Genomic DNA, 16,836 nt, shown 5'->3' on the forward strand with positions numbered 1-16,836 from the left:
CAGGCATAGTAGGAGGTCGTTCGTCCGATCGACCAAGTTAAAAAATTCCATGCGGGAAAAAGGTTAACCGGATGACGCAATTACAAGGAGCACTAAAAGAAAAGCTAACAGGGCAAAAGCTGACATTCCAAGTTACATTCAACAGTTCGCCGACCGGGAGCACACTAACGAATGTTGCCCGGAAAGTATGGGCTCAAACAGTAGCAACAAAAATAAGTTTTTGATATTGATTAATTGTCTAGAAGTGCAAAAGACAGAGCAGATAACAGTAACACGCCGAACGGTAAACAGACAAAGGAGACCTTGAAACAGACAAAGAAAAAAGGTGCTCCTCACTCCAGGGCCTCGAATATGGACTCTGGAATAGCTTCCAGCAGGCCGGCCATGTCCGAGGAGGAATAGAGGTATCCTCAGGAAGATGACCCTTGGCCTTCAGGTAGACAGTTGTCGCCCGGATGGCCTCTTCGAAGGACAGAACTAGCCGATCGCTAAACTTGTCACCAAATGCGTCCGATCAGAGGTAGTTCTGTTTCATCACCTTGAAGCGGTCAGATTCTCCGTCCTGGTATTCCTTTAGCGCCGCTCGGGAGGCGTCGAGAGCTCCTTGGAGATCTTTCTTATCTGCTTGAAGTTTAGCTTCGGTGGTAGATCGACTCTCTCGTTCAGCAAATAGCAGGTAGGTCAATTCTGTAACGCGCTACTCCAGCGCTCGGACCTGCACCTTCATCGCGTCCAGATCAGCAACGACCCTATTTTTTCTGTTGGTAGCCACAGTGATCTGGTGGTCATGGGACTTGACTTAGGCTTTGAGTCCAGCTACCCTGGTTTCCAGGCCGGAGGACTTGTGCCACTCGGTCACTAGCAGTTTTTCTGCCTTGGTCAGCTCGGACCTAAGCGTAGCATACGAGGGCCCCTCAGTCGGCGCCCCTCCAGAAATTTAGAGTTTCTTCAACTCCTCCTCCAGTGCGGCCAGACGATTGCTGACCGCAATGTTCTCCACCCATTGCTGCGTTCAGATGGGATAATATCAGAAACCTTATGAAGTCGTCATAATAGCATGTTAAGAAACATACCCCGGTGACTTGCTGCATATGGCTGTCCGCTAGCTGACCGAGAGTCATCAGGGCAACTCGAGCCCTCGCATCCTCCCACACCTTGGCAAGCGGCCCTCGTATGGTAACTTGATGCTCGGGAGCAGTGGGCCGATCCGCCGCCAAAAGGAACTCCTCGGCAGGAAGATGGAGGACGAACTTGATCACTCGACGACCGCTTGGATCGGATTGGGAAGAGACTACTCGCTAGACGACTTGCCGAGCGGCGCAGAAGTAATGCCCGAGAGTCTGAGCCGAAGGCGAACCCGGGGCAAAGAACTAACGGGTTGTGCTCCAATTGAAGCTGTTGGCTGGTTGAGCTGGGAGGGAGTCCGATCAGACGAGATGGCCTCAAGTGCGGCGGGTAGCGGGTTGATTGCCTCTAAGGGGGCGTCGACTGGCCCAACCACCGGCTCCGCATGTGCAATGGTTGTCCGGCGTCGCTTGCGTATTATCAATGGGGAGTCGCCTGCCGACCGCTCCGCGTCCTTTGACGTAGGCTGCTGACCGGCCGAAGAGATAGCATCCCCAACCGCTCCAGTTGCAGGGATCTGAGCGGCAGACTCTCGAGCCTTAGTTGGAGTTCCTTCGCTTTCGCCCTCATGCGAGCCGACCGTCTCGATGCCTCGATCGGCCATCTCCTTGGCTGCCACCGCCTCCATTTTGGCATCTTTCAACTTCAGCCGATCAGCAACCTTAGCGCGCCACATGATGTCAGCTGCATAAAAGAAGAATAAATCAGTTAGACCAAAAGGAAAAAAGGACAAGGAAAGTGCTTACCCAGGCTGCACGGAAGCTTCGTTCTGATCGGGCTCAAGCCGAATATGTACAACACCCCCTCGTGCAGTAGCTTGTTGATGTTGAACCTCTGGCCGACTAATAGATTGGCTGCATGAAGATACTCTGGCTAGCTCTTGTATTTACCAAGGTCCGCCGGGCTCGGCACAGCGGTCTGCCATTGGGTGCGAAAGGATGGCAGTTCGGGAAGGCGAAGGTAAAAATAACTTTCCTTCCAGTGCTTGTTCGAGGTCGACATCTTGTCGAAAAAGACAAGACCGATCCACGATTGGAAGAGAAAAGTACCCCACTCGGACTGTTTGGGATAGTAAAAGAAATGGAAAATTCTGGGGACTAAGGGAATGTCGTGTAGCTTGAAAAGGATTACTACGCTGCACAACAACCTAAAAGAGTTGGGGACAAGTTGGCCGAGCGGGATGCGGAAATAATTACAAACCTCATAGATAAAAGGATGTAGAGGAAAGCGCAGACCGGCCACAAATTGGTCGCGAAAGAAGCAAACAGTGACGATCGGCGGATTGTGGGGCCGATCGGAAGAGGTGGCCAAAACTAGTCTATGGTCAGAAGGAAGTTCAAATTCATTCAGGAAGCGCCCAGCATCAGACTCGTCAAACCGGCTTACCATGGTCATATACCATAGGCCAGGAGAGGGGTCAGAAGGCTGCGAGGTGCTAGTCATCGCCGGAACAGTACCAAGGAAGAAAGGACCAAGGAAAGAAGAATGAAAAGGTGGACGAAGGAGAGCGAAACTATATTGAACGGAGGCAAAGACCACCAGAAGGCAGAAAACGGTAGAAAGTAGAGATAGAAGAAGGCTTACTGGGAGCAAAGCGTGAAGGAGGAGGTCGAGAGTTCGTCGGAGCACCGAGACGAGCGAGTGTCGGGAAGCAGGACACGAGAGGAAACACCGAAGGCAGGAACGATGGAAGGGAAATCTGCGTCGGGGCTTCATAAACCCCGGACTCGGTCCACCACAACCGTCCGATCCAGGTCATCGAAATAAACGTTAGCATCGGAGCGTCAGATTTGAATCGACGCCTGCCTAATCGAAGTTGACGCCCTCGCCGTACGATGACGGGGGACTGGCCAAGTGGCGATCAGCGATTGGGAGGCATTTAATGAGCGCCATTACTCGCGCGTGGGCAACTTAACGAGGATGGACGCGAGCTCCGAGGAGACCCGACGACGAGACCCAACGACTCCGACCGCCCCCAGAACACTAGCGCGATAAGCAGAGGATGGAAATCAAAACTGCAAGGCATAGCCATCAACTCGCCGATCGACCGAATGTGCCCCCCTAGAGCCGAGCGAAGGTACACTTTCAGGAGTGGCAGAGCCGTGTCACTCAAGCCGACCGGCAGTCTAATCAGACGGACTTAGAGCCTCCTTCGATTAGACTTGAGAGGGAAGCATGTGATCCGGTGATAAGGATGGGGGACCCTCATCGGCAGAAGGTCAATGACACGCGGAGGTCAAAGGTTAAGAGATTCAACCCTGAGACCCGATCGACCGGACTGAGAGGGCCGACCGGCCGGGAATCCCCTATGGAATAAAAGACAACCCGACTAGGGGTCGGGTTTCCGACGCTCAGGTAAAAAGGTTTCAGGGCCGATTGGGCTGTCCGTTCGGCCGGGGCACAAGGCAACAAAATCAGGCAGGAGCAATCTCATCCGAGCATACGACCGAGGCAGAAATGATACGCCCGCCGAGCGGCCGAACCGCTCAGCCCTGGAACAAACAGGAAGCTCAAGAGGACAAAAGAGACAGGGGATAACATCATCCTCGAGACGTCTGCCGCCGACAGGCAGCATGGCTGGCGGCCGGGCCGTACACAGGATCATACGGTGGAAACTTCTACCGTCACATCCGGGATATGCCCGGACGATTGCGGAATGGCGCCAGACGTACTTTTCTAACAGGGGCTCGTTAAGGTATGTTTGGGGAAGCGTGCACGCATAGAGAAGCGTGCCCGCGCCTCCCCGGGGTCCTATATAAGGACCCCAGACTTCGACAAAGGTATGCAAAATCTTCACTGTAGCCACAGTTATGTTGCCTCTCCCATTACCTGACTTGAGCGTCAGAGGGCCGTCGCCGGGAAACCCCTCCCGGCTCGACTTCTTTGCAGGTTCACCGAAGATCTACACCAACAGTCAGAGACAACGGAGCGTGTCACATCTCCAGCGTCTGTCAACTCAACGGTCGGACAGGATCACAATATTTCCACAAGAATCATATGTGCTTCATTCAAGTTATTTTTATTACTTGGACAATCTGTAAATGGACAAAAGGTTGGTCACTTGGCAAGATACCTTAAAAGACTACATGTTTTAAAGTTATATAAGACTATGCCAGATAAAAACTGTATCAAGTAGACCGGTTCAAGTTATATCATAAATTTTAACCCATCCACTTATTACTTCCACCCTTAAACATATAAATTTTATTTTATAACTTATTACTTTATCGAATATAAATTATGAAGTCAAATATCAGATAAAATTAAAAGTGAAACCCATATTTTTAAACCTACGAAGTCTAAAATTAAATTTACTGTATCAAATTTATTATCGAAGTTAACTATCATATATTACTTCGTAATTACTAATTGCCGAAGTAAATAGTGACGAAGTCTATCTCATATTTTCACATAGTGTTAAAAAATAATAAAAAAAATTTATACAAAATTAATACCGAATTAATCGAATACTCACCCTAATTCCTGACACCTTTAATTAGCTCGAATTAACTAACTATAAAATCTACAACAATCTTTTAACATGTTTACATCTTCTTAACATACTAAGATGTTATAAAAATTTCCAAGATGCATGCAATAATCACACACATTAATGCAAATGTGCCTCCATTTCAACCACCTACTATTTCTAAAAATATCTCAATCAATATCTTCTTCCAATTTAATAATAGCTCTAAGATATCTAAACTCCTAGTAACAAGTACTTCAAATTCATCCAACTTAAATTTTCTGTCATTTTTCTCTTATCATTAAACTACATTGGGTATATTCAAGTTTTGTTCTCCTTCAATTTAAGCGGTCAATGTGGACCTCAAGCCCTAATAGAAAAAGGTTGAGGGTCTATTGGGCCTTAACAACTATCCGAAAAAATGCATGAACTTCATGAATATGTATCATAACTGTACCTTAATTATGTTTTAATTAACCAATTCCAAAGACTTCATATTATCATATCTAGGGATTTTTATAAATAATTCCCAACATTGCCCCATCATTATCTAGTTCCCTCGTACCTTTTTATGCATGTATGTACAAGCAGAATAGATATAAAATATACCTTGCTTTTATCGATCTCACTAGCTTTCGATGACCAACTTATGCAGTATTCCTTCATGGCTCTCCATTTCACAGTATTGTTTAACTTGTGTAATAGTTAGATTTTCTTTGCTGCCTAGGGAAATGCCTTCATCAAAAGCAAAAATGAGCTCAAAAGCCATCTTACATATATCCTCTTCACATAAGAGCCTGAATATTCAGGCACCTGCGCAAATTTATGGAAACAAATTTTAAAGTAATTTTGGTGTTCAATAACTAAGAAGTTTCATTTAAGAAAACGAATAGTATGCAACACCAAAATACTGAAAGACAAACAAGTCTTTGGTTGTAGAAAGGATACCAGTGGTGCGACTTGTGCGTCACCCGTCCTTGCGATTGAGCGAAGAAGAAAATTCAAAGTGCTGGCGACCTCCATTTATTTCTTTAATGGATTTGGGAATGGTCAAAATATTTTAACAGATTTTTTTTTATACCTTGAATCTTCTACTTCTACTTCTACTTCTTCTTTTTTAAAAAAGAAAGAATAAGAATCTTCAGTGTGTTCAAAAGGGAACTTTCTTAGTTTGTGATGGGAAAAGGAATTCTCATCGAGAGTTTTAAAGAGTTTTCATTTGCTTGAATGTGTCTCCTTCATCGTTAGATTACTAGAGATTTTCATCTCTCCTTATTGCCCCAAAATGAGAAAATGGTTTCTCGATTCGGTACTTTTTTTATTTCCTAAAATTTGAAAAGATAACCCATAAGGGACTGACAAGATTCATACTCATTTATGATTGACTTAAAGTTTCAAAGGTAAGTAGTTAGCCTAACATCTTTACAAAAAAAAATTAGAGAGGTTGGAATTGGAAATTAAGAGAAATGAAATCTCTTATATTTCAATTTTATTGGGTTCTGAATTAGGGAAGCTAATTCTATCTCCCTTGAGTCTATATCATTCTTATAGATACTTGGCTGGGATGGTTTGAGAAAAAAAGGTTCAAACTTCATAAGTATCAATCAAGTTTTTATGTTGTGTATCTCAAGAAGTGACATGATTGCCATTACAAAGTTAATGCACTTGAAACGTTAAGAATTATAAAATTTCAATATCTAGGGATGACAATGGGACGGAACGAGGACGGGTTTGTCATTCTCATCCCCGCCCTGTTCTCATTTTTTTGGATTCGGGGATTCTCCGAACCTGAACCCATGGGAATCAAATCCCCATTCCCGCCCCATTCCCAAATTTAATTTATATTATTATTATTATTTAATAATTATTATTAATGATAATATTAATATTAATATCAATAATAATAATAATATTATTATTAATATTTTTAAAAATTTTAATATTAATATTAACACTATTATTAATATTTTTTAAAAAATCATATTATTATTTATTAATATTAATAATAACAATATTCGGGACGGGTTCGGGGATGAAGATAGTATTCCTATACCAACCCCATTCTCAAAAAATCAGAGATCCCCATCCTCATTTCAAATTTTTTCCACAGGACCCCAAACTTACATGAAAAATTGTCATCCCTATCAGTACCTGGTGCAATTCTTCACAATTATTCCTAGTCAACCAGTCTTTCTCTTATTTGTGATTATCTTTTTATTGACTTCTTGATGAATCCTTCTAATACATTATCCAGCAGAAGTAGAACATACCATATGGATAAAGTGTCCGACACAGTTGTGGATATAGAAAGTCTTGGACAACCACCTGATTTATGTTGCTCTGAAAGTCCAAAGATTCCGGTGAGTGGAATTCTCGATGTCATTGTTTTGATTTTGCACGAATAACATAGTATACAAATTACTTTCATTTATAGCCAAGGTAAAGATTTGAGTTAAATATGTGCCCACAGCAGGCTCTTTCTCGCAATAGTTCAATGTGCCCGGATAGAGATAATGGTAAGGAGCTAGAAGCAGATGAATCATTAAAAAGGTTTCTTGTGAAAGGTATGAAGTATATTTTTTGCTATTAACTATTAATTCATTTTTTAATGTGAGAAAAAAAAATCTTGTAGAATGATAAAATTGTTTTGAAATGCTGACATGACCTTCTGTCAAGTTTATATTCTTATATTTCTGCTGTTTTAGATAGTTAATTCTCTTATAATTTGATTTCATTTCTCCTATGATGTTTCTATTTGCCTTTGTTTCTTTTTCTTCTTGGGTACCTTCTTCTCTAGTGGAGCAATTGAGGCAAGAAAAATGATATGTACATGAAAGAGATGGAAAATGTTTAAGATAGACATAGAAAATGATGGGGTCTATAAAAAATAAAATGATGGATGATAAATTTATGTGTTTATTTCTGAATATTTTCTTAAGATTTTTTTCTGTATATACCATTGCTTCCGAGGCAAATGGTGCAATTTTTACCTAACAGTTATGCTTTCCCAAATTATGTGGAATGAAAGAACAAAAGATTAAATCGCTTAAACTTCATCCATCCTCTGAAGATTCTTCTATTCTTTGCAATCTTGTAAATGCTCTGAAAATTTCTCCTGATACAATCTTCAATATGAAAGTCACTAGAGTAGTAAATTCTCATGAATTCAAGTGAAAGCAGGAGTTAGATTTTTTTTCTTTTTTCACAGGCATGGTGAGTTAACATGCTTGTGTTGATGTGAAAAAAGAAGGTTAAATTTAAATTAATATTTAATTTATTTAAAAGATAAATTAGGTGGTATAAAATGAGGAAGTGAAAAATAAAATATAATTTTATTAATAATAATAAAATAAAATAAAATTTATTTAAATATAAATAATAATATAATAGAGGAGGGAGTTAGAATGAGGTAAACAGGAGAAATGATCAGCTAAAATGTATTAAATATTTCTATTTTATTAGCATTCAAGATTTTTTTTAAAAAAAAATGTTTAATTTGCCCATTATAATCTACCCGGTGTTAACGTCATTTTTTATTTATAAAAAGTTGGGAAAAAAAAAATCAAAATGGACGGAACGGAATGGCCGCCGTAGGATTCGTCTCGCGAAAACTGGAGCTCCTCCACCACCCCGATCTCTCCCGATGCCTCGCCGCCTTCCCCGCCCCTTCCGAGCTCAGGCGCGTCCATGCGCTCGTAGTCACCTCCGGTCTCTCCTCCGATGCCTTCACCGTCGCTCGGCTCCTCGCCAGCTGCGCTGTTCCTTCCTCCGGCGACCTCCACCATGCCCGCGCCCTCTTTGCCAGTATCGAACGCCCCACTCCCTTCATGTACAACACCATGTTCCGCGCGCTTTCCCGCAGTCCTCGCCCGGTTGAGTCCATCCACCTCTACTCCCGCATGCTTCGCTCTGGCATCTGGCCGGACCGGCTCACCTTCCCCTTCCTGATCCGTTCGTGCTCGGTGCTTGGGTCCAGGGGCCTTGGTCAGGGAGTCCACTGCCACGCGGTGAAGCACGGGCTCGACTCCGACGTGTTCGTCGTCAACAATGCTATCACCATGTACTCGGATTGGGGCGACATGGTCTCCGCCCGGAAGCTGTTCGACGAGAATGTTGACGTAGCGGATGTTGTATCGAGGACCGCACTGGTTACTGGGTACTCGAATTGCCGGCAGTTGGATTGCGCGCGGTGGTTGTTCGATCAAATGCCTGAAAGAAATCCCATTTCATGGAATGCTATGGTTGCAGGGTATGCAAAGGAAGGGAATACCATGGAAGCACTGCAGCTTTTTGACAAAATGCCTGACAGAAATCTGGCTTCATGGAGCTCGATTATTTCAGGTTTTGCACAATCAGGACGTTGCAAGGAGGCGTTGACAGTGTTCAGAGAAATGGTCGTAAGGAATGTCACCCCAAATGAATCAGCATTGGTCAGCGCAGTGTCTGCTTGTGCACAGTTAAGGGATTTGAATCAAGGGGAGTGGCTACATAAGTACATCATGGAGCATATGGTCGAGATGAGCATCATCCTAGGCACAGCTTTGGTGGACATGTATGGCAAATGCGGGAGCGTAACAAAGGCCATTGCTGTCTTCAATGTGATGCCCGAGAAGAACGTGTATACATGGAACTCATTGATCGCTGGCCTGGCCATGAATGGCTCTGAAATGCCAGCACTGGCTCTCTTCTGGAAGATGCAGTTGACTGGTTTGGAGCCAAATGCAATAACCTTCATTGGACTGCTGAGTGCCTGTAGCCACGCGGGGTTGATCACTGAAGGCCAGCAATTCTTCGATACGATGACTCGAGTTTACAGGATTAGACCCCTTGAAGAGCACTATGGTTGCATGGTTGATTTGCTCGGTAGGGCAGGGCTATTCAAAGAAGCTCTTGAGTTTGTGGAGACTATGCCGGTGGAACCCCATCCAGGACTGTGGGGAGCCCTTGCTGGTGCCTGTAGGATTCATGGAAATGTGGAATTGGGCGAGAAAGTAGGGAAGCAGTTGATTGATTTGGAGCCGCATCACGGTGGGAGATATGTCTTGTTGGCAAACTTATATGGTGCTGCAAGGAGATGGGACGACATGTCCATGGTGAGGAAATTGCTGAAACAGCGGAAGGCTGCAAAATTCCCCGGGAAGAGCCAAGTTGAGCCAGTTCAAGCCAACTGATCACTGGTCTCTTCCTTGAAGACAAATCAGAGATTCATATGTAAACTGAGAAAATATCTCTCAAAATTTTGGTGTCAATGTAGTTTTTATCGGGTTTTCGCTGTAGATAGTGTTATATTATTCAGCAGCTGCTGCAGGCCCCTTAGAGCTTTACTTTGAATAATTGGAAGTGAATTTACTTTCCACCAGCATGAAAGCTAAAAAATTGTAAATGGTGACCATCTTTTCTTTGGTTCGTCATTTTCGCATTTGAAGAATCAGATAATTGTGATAATCATTTCAGAAATTCAAGTGCAAGTTTCTCAGTGATTGAAATAAGATGAACTTGCTTGATTTGGAGGCCAGAGCTATCCAAGAAAGTGATTGCCTTGCCCCTTATAGATTCTGACTGATATACAACTCATTTTGATCTATACTATTTGTTCTTTGATTAGCAGCATAAGGGAGAAAAAGATTATCACTCTATAATAAGAATTTTGTTTCACAAGTTGTATTTTTCAAAGACAATGATTATATAAACTGTATATGAAGACATTTTCCTTTTTTCTTTATGTAAAATACTATTATCATACTAATTAATAATCAGAGAGTTAGAGCATATTCCATGGAAACAGAATAACAATCATTAAACAAGAGATCTCTGCATGCTAATCAATCTAGGAGTAATTAGATAAGTAGTATCAAAGATGAAAAGTTTAACCCCCACTGTATATTCCGAAGGTCTCTAGATTTATTCCGTTGACGAATTAAGAGAGAATATCGTTTATCTTTAGAATTAGTTGGGATGAAATTTAAACACAAGAATTATTAAAAATAAAATAAAATATAAAAAATATTCAAAATATCAACTAACCAAACTCCATAAACATCTTAACACAAGTTAAAACTAAACTCCAACGGATTGATCCAACTCATTTAACTATTAATTATTGTTTCAGGTGATGAAAATGATTCGTTTATTCCTAATGCCTTTGTCAATTCATCCTTAAATCAATATAGAGAAGGTAAATCACGGATGCCTATTAATCATCATTAGTACATATAACTAAGGCATAAGTAAACACTTATTCCATCAAATTTTAATTTTAAAATTTCATATGATAACACCTCATATTTTAATTATTGTATTATATCACAGCACTCCAAGAGAACAACTGTTAACTATTCTTTAGAAGAATAGGTGGATCGACACAATGGCCAGATCAAGAAAAATATTATTGAATATGAAAAATAATAATAATAATTTTCCGCCCACATCATACAAATGACTTATGGAAATAAAAAAAAAATCATGGCTACACTTTTACTCACGATTGGTTCCACGAACTCTGTGAATTCATTTGCGTTCCGTAATCTTTATTCGTGTCTTGGATCGTGAGTTAGGTTTGACTGTGATCGGTCTCCCACTCTCCCTTCTCGGCTTGTATACAGCGAATCTTTTCCTCCGGATCCAAACCAAGGCCGCCCTTCAGTGCCGCGCGTAGAATTCCTCTCATCGACCGCCCTATCCTGCCTCTTTCGGTTCCTCTTAACCGTTCGGTTCCCTTGTCCATATTCCTGCCAAAATTTCTCCTGAATTCTAGGTTTCTTCCCTTTCGGTGAGGCTGAAAGGAGTGAGAAGAGAGTGTGCTGTTCTCGAGGGGGCTCTCCTATTCCCACAAATCCATGGTCGCACACTAGTTGATCTGAAAGCGCTGATTCGCACCTCGATCTTATTTCCCTCTTCCACTGAGGCGCAGTAGAGCGACGAGATTTGAAACCCGTGACTGCAAAGTAACATTTTTTAGTCATTTGCTTCCTCTTCTCGTGGTGTTTCAGTTGTTGCTTCGGAAAGTATTTGTTATAGCTCGAATTGCCTCCAAGTTGGAGTTTTCCCTTCTTTATTGGATAATTTCCACGAGGTTTTTGAGTGCACTGTTCATTTGCGTGCTTGAATTTATAGTTTGGAAAGCCTTTACTCGAGCTATTACTCTTTCGATGAAGTCATCTGTATGAATTTCTTTTCTCCCCGGCAAAAGCTCTTCTTTGCTTTGACGTTTGTTTCGTGGCTTTATTCAAGCGGAAACGTGAGGCTCTCATAGCGGGACAAGCTAAAAGGAATCTCCTTTCATTGCTGGTTTAGCTTGCCTGTACTCTTCTCTTTCTTTTATGTCTTTGCGGGCTGGCGTGCGATTTGTCACGTAGAGATCAAGAAACGGGCCAACTAATTTCTGTTTGGCAACGAATGGTCGAAAGAAGAACCGACCGACCTATTTGATTGCTCGGTTGTAGATGGACTTGTGAGATTGGACCGAGTATGAAGTGTCAGAGTAATGATTCAATACCCGTGAGCTACTGTCCCTTTTTAGTTGGCATTTATTAATATTTTCCGAGCTTCGTTGACTGCAAGCTTTCGGTGCCACGTTTCAGCGCTTCCTTGTGGAATCTTCCATCTTCATGCATGAGAATTTATTCATCTGGTATGTTCCGGGAAGTCGCTGACAAACTATTTCATTGATTTGTCGGGTAGTCCCCGAGGATCGAGGGAAAAGTTTCCTGCTCCGTCAGTTTCCTTGTTGTCCTAAGAGTGACTTGGTTATCTTCCAAAAAAATAGGATCGATTCATTCTTTAGGGACTTCTCGGAGCTGATAGTTGGTCCATTTTGTATTTGTTAGAACTAAGACTCGAATATGGGATGCCTGGTTTCTAAAGAAAAGGATTCAGATATCGGAAACAGAAAACGGCCAGGGAATGTGGGGGAGGTGGCAGTTTTTGTACCCGGGTTGCGAGTCCCAAAAAGCGTGGACTTGTTTCAGTCACTTGGTGATAGCCTGCCGAGGAGTTTGATCGAACGTCTGTCAGCCTTGAGGACCAGAATTGTAGTTATGGCTGCTCAAGAGGCCCCTACTGTGGCGAAGCCCAGGAGGAAAACGGCAACTCAGCATGGTTTGCCTAGACTTTATCCTGTTTGTGTAAATTGAGTAGACAAAGTACCAATCCTTTTGTGCATGCAGGAGGTTCTAGTTTGGCTGATCTTCGGCAGGCTCTTGAAGACTACTTACCAGTCCTTCTTGGTTTGGTAAAAGATGGTAATATGCTTCACTTCTGTCCTGTTATCTTCTCTGTTTTCAGTGTTTACATCATATTTGTTCAATTTGTTTCCAACTTTTGACATTAGTGTGAAATTTACAGGAAGTCAGCTAGTAGACAGTGTTCACTTTGTATGGACTAACCAGGAGGATGATGCTGAGGTGGTTCTATATGTCAGTTACACCTTTTATTTGTACCATAGGGTTAGAAGAAGCAGGAATGATGGCTGATTCTATTGCAGGAAACAAAAATTGCAAATGCTTGGTACGAGGTGCTCTCAATTCTGCACTTGATGGCCATGCTGTGCTTTTCTGAAGCCAACTCCTTGCTTCTTCCTAAAACATCTAGTGATACCAATTTAAAAATTTCTGAAGGTATATGTCTAGATTGGATTTATGGAACTGATAGAGAATATCTTCTATGCAGTCAAAATTATCCTTGATCAAGATGGTTCTTTAGATATTTTCTGTTAGATGTTCATTTCCTTTATTGCAAACTTAGTGGTGTCATAACGATGAGCATGATTCAAAGAGTGGAACTTTCAATGCATTTATGGGGTGTAGCTTTCAATTGTTTTTTTAACTATTAGTACTACTTGTATAATCAAACTCTTATTTCACTCTGAGTTTTTCTCTCCAAAAGCATTTCTCCCAGATTAACTATATTTACATTTTTCATGTCAAATTTACTATTTCAGTCTGTGTAAATCTAAATTTTATAACCAAATTGCCATTCTTCTTTTTGCTGCTCCTTTACAGAGAGTAGGAGGACTGCAATTGATCTATTCTTAAAAGCAGCTGGTTATTTGGATTGCGCTATTCAACATGTTCTTCCTCAACTTCCTCCTGATCTAAGGTCAGCATTCCATGTATTTTTTGTCCATAATGTTGTGTGACCTATGCATTACTTGCCATGTTAACTTCAGACAATATTGAAATTTACATGTTGTGTGACCTTTTCATTTTCACTATTGGTAGGATGGATCTTCCTGTCGATCTCGCTGAAGGAGTGCTCCACTCTCTTCTTATGCAAGCATTGGGTCAGGTATGCTTCTTTCCTCTGAGATCCTTTTCTTGATCTCCCTTTGTGTAACATTATCTCAGTACTGACTGCTTTGTTGCAATACTACATTTTTCTATTAGTCCTCTTCCATGCAATCTAGCAATGCAATCAAGTACAATAGAATTTTACAGAGAAAGATGTATTGACAAGTTAAGTTTAAACTTCAAAGGTGCATAGAATCAAACTATTTCTGTTATATGAATTAGAACATAGAACACAGGAAAGGTATCATTTAGATATATAGAATGAAATGCCTGGATTCTATTTGATTATCAGATCGGGAAAAGTAACATTGATGTAGAAAAAGAATCTAATTTGAGAATTTTTAAATTTTAAATCCCGACATGTGGGGTTTGGTAATAATATGAGACATTTGGTAATTAATCTATTTGGTTTTTCATCTTTCAATTTCAACATCAATTAACGAGGATAATATTATTTCCCAATTTGCTTATTTGTTTCCCTATTTTTATTAGGATTGTGTTCATAAAAGTTCCACTTTAAACTTTCGATTGCAAAATTTTTCATTTTCAAACTTTGTGTGTGGCTTAGTTTCATTCTCGTGGCACTAAAATTAGAGCCAAACCTAGTTCGATCAGATACTTCACAATTAAAAGCAGCTGGTTTAATGTTTGTAAGAATTTTGTATTAGATATTATACAAATTCACGTAACACTAAGGGAACTTACATAAGCATTGTAAGATCATGTTCTTCTCAATATTAATTTCAAAAGTATCTCTTTTAGCTGTCTAATATGGATTAGCATATGATTTCACTTCAACATCACTACTGTACTATTGAGTTGGATATTTAGTTTTTCACTCACTAATTAGGTCTCCATTTCCATTGTCGGTATAGAGCGTGGATATTCAACTAGGAATGGCAATGGATAGTCCCAAGGCTACACTGGCTGTCAAGAGGAGGCTAGCATGTGAGATGCTTAAGTGCTGGCATCAGGTATTGTAACATTCTAATCGTCTTACACTTGTTAGGCAAATTGGACTTCTGCCTATTACTTTGCTTTACAAACTCTCTATTTCTTTATTATATTTTAAATAAAAAGTTGAAACTCATGTACATAATTTGAGTTAATAATTTTTTGGTCTCCCTTCAGGCAGAGGACAGCATCACAAAGTATCCCTTAGCTGAAGGTTGGAGAGGAAAACATCAACTATTTATCAAGTGGAAGTATGTTGAAGCAAAGGTCAGTCTTTTGGTTCTCATAATTATTTTCTAGGTATGGAAATTTACAGGCTCGAGTTCTAAATTTGCTATCATGTATTGACGCTATGAAATAAAATTCTTAATATACATACAAAACTAAGATTGTCAGTGTCTGATCAGAGAAAAAAAATACTAGAGAATTGTTAGGGCTTATGTGGCTGGACTAGAATGACTTGCCAATGCTAAGTGGGTAAAATTCCTTCAAGAATATACCTTTGTCTAAAACAGACAATAAGCCCGCTAATGCATTAAGTCATGCAATAGCTACATTACACCAAATGAACATGACAGTAGCTGACTTCGAGATGTTTTTTGAGATATTAGTAATGAGGACTATTATGATTTGGTTGACTTTGTGATCGAAGATCGTTACCTAATTAGGGGTACTCATTTATGCATTCTTAGGACATCGCTTAAAGACTTGCTTATTAGGCAAGGAAATTAGTGAGGCTTTAAATTTGTGATATTCATCTCTAGCAGAATTCAACAATTCACAGAAACCATTGAATTCAAGACACAGAAATCTTTTGTCAAGCATATTTCTTTTCTCTGGCTTAATATCATGTTCTTGCAACAACAGGCTGCTGCTTATTATTATCATGGTGTTATTCTTGATGAGGGTAACACTGAGAAATCCCATAGGATGGCAGTCGCTGCTCTCCAAACTGCTGAAGAGTTTCTTAAACAAAGCAAAAAGGCATCTGATGCATTCAATGCAATGCCTCCTACATCGAGGTGATTCTCCTAATGTTTATTTACAACTATTTAGGTTCCTTTTCTTTGATAAAGCAAGCTTTTCTATCTTTCCTTCTAAAAAGTATCTCTGTTTTTCTATTCAAACAACAGCTGCATGATCTACTAAGAGAAAACAACTTGTCTGAATGGTGAAATTTGCATGAATCTAAAGATTTACTTCTGCAAGTAGCTTTTACTTCTAGTCTGTCTTAAGCAACCAAGGCCAATGCTTGGCATCGGAGCACACTTTCCTCCTGGAACACCCAAAGTAAATGACTTCTTACATGCAGTACTTTGTTTCTTTTATTGTAGGAATCCTCCTTCCTGGGGTTCTATGAAATATCTATACGAGAAAATCCCGAAAGATGCGGCGAACAAGGTTCGCATAAATCAGGACCTCTACAGTCAAGACAGGTGCCTACATCTACATGTGTCAATCAAATCTAGTGCAATTCATTCATTCTATTATGGTTTGTCTTTAATTGATTTAGATCTCAGAAAATGTCTATCGCTTTGTATCCTACACAAGATATCTTCTTGTGCATCTCAAACTGACTTTAAAAATCCAAAGACAAACTACATTCTCTTGATAGAGGTTGTGTTCCACACGAATTGACATATCCTCCATTTCAGGATCCTTGAGAGAGCGCCGACGTTACCAGATTTTGCGGTGGCTCTTAAACCAGACAATTATCGACTTCCAGAGGTGGACCATGCTTGGAATCAAGAAAGCATCAACAATTTGAACAAGCTGGCTGGATGATCTCATAATGATATTCCTTGCATATATTGTAATCTTTGACAGTTAAAAAATTATAGTTTTTTTGGTGGTTTTTTGAAATAATATACTTGAAAGTACAGTAAAATCGATTCCCTGGTGATATACTTCTGATAGAAACTAAAAAATGTTGCAGATTTTTGTTTTTTTTGGTTTAAAAATAGTTTTCAATTTAATTTCAGTAGAGGGAGGAAAACTTAG

At 40.7% G+C, this 16,836-nt stretch overlaps 2 protein-coding genes across 7 annotated transcripts; both read left to right on the forward strand.

Moving 5' to 3' along the window:
• Nucleotides 1-8,139: 8,139 nt before the first annotated feature.
• LOC121969393 (pentatricopeptide repeat-containing protein At5g66520-like) lies at nt 8,140-10,098 on the forward strand. The gene has a single exon (XM_042519479.1). The coding sequence runs from the start codon at nt 8,176-8,178 to the stop codon at nt 9,763-9,765; it is 1,590 nt and encodes a 529-aa protein (XP_042375413.1). The 5' UTR covers nt 8,140-8,175; the 3' UTR covers nt 9,766-10,098.
• A 1,113-nt stretch (nt 10,099-11,211) lies between these two features.
• Nucleotides 11,212-16,780, forward strand: LOC121969394. Of its 6 annotated transcripts, XM_042519483.1 has the most exons (13): nt 11,212-12,091; nt 12,175-12,224; nt 12,421-12,691; nt 12,760-12,834; nt 12,938-13,008; nt 13,077-13,209; nt 13,594-13,690; nt 13,813-13,879; nt 14,757-14,855; nt 15,013-15,102; nt 15,703-15,857; nt 16,170-16,271; nt 16,491-16,780. In XM_042519483.1, the coding sequence occupies exons 3-13, from the start codon at nt 12,436-12,438 to the stop codon at nt 16,618-16,620; spliced, it is 1,275 nt and encodes a 424-aa protein (XP_042375417.1). In that variant the 5' UTR covers nt 11,212-12,091; nt 12,175-12,224; nt 12,421-12,435; the 3' UTR covers nt 16,621-16,780. The 6 variants fall into 6 exon arrangements, with proteins under 6 accessions (XP_042375417.1, XP_042375416.1, XP_042375418.1 ...); XM_042519482.1 differs by having other exon boundaries at nt 11,212-12,224; XM_042519484.1 differs by lacking the exon at nt 12,175-12,224 and having other exon boundaries at nt 11,212-11,538.
• Nucleotides 16,781-16,836: the final 56 nt, after the last annotated feature.

Source organism: Zingiber officinale, chromosome 4A (assembly GCF_018446385.1).
Source record: "Zingiber officinale cultivar Zhangliang chromosome 4A, Zo_v1.1, whole genome shotgun sequence".
NCBI lineage: Eukaryota > Viridiplantae > Streptophyta > Magnoliopsida > Zingiberales > Zingiberaceae > Zingiber > Zingiber officinale.

Excerpts from the sequence above, each read along its gene's own strand:
- LOC121969394 (XM_042519482.1), top strand. The coding sequence starts at position 12,436 with ATGGGATGCCTGGTTTCTAAAGAAAAGGATTCAGATATCGGAAACAGA. Across the intron at positions 13,210-13,593 it reads CAATTTAAAAATTTCTGAAG|AGAGTAGGAGGACTGCAATT; the intron begins GTATATGTCTAG and ends GCTCCTTTACAG. Across the intron at positions 13,880-14,756 it reads TTATGCAAGCATTGGGTCAG|AGCGTGGATATTCAACTAGG; the intron begins GTATGCTTCTTT and ends TTGTCGGTATAG.
- LOC121969393 (XM_042519479.1), top strand. The coding sequence starts at position 8,176 with ATGGCCGCCGTAGGATTCGTCTCGCGAAAACTGGAGCTCCTCCACCAC.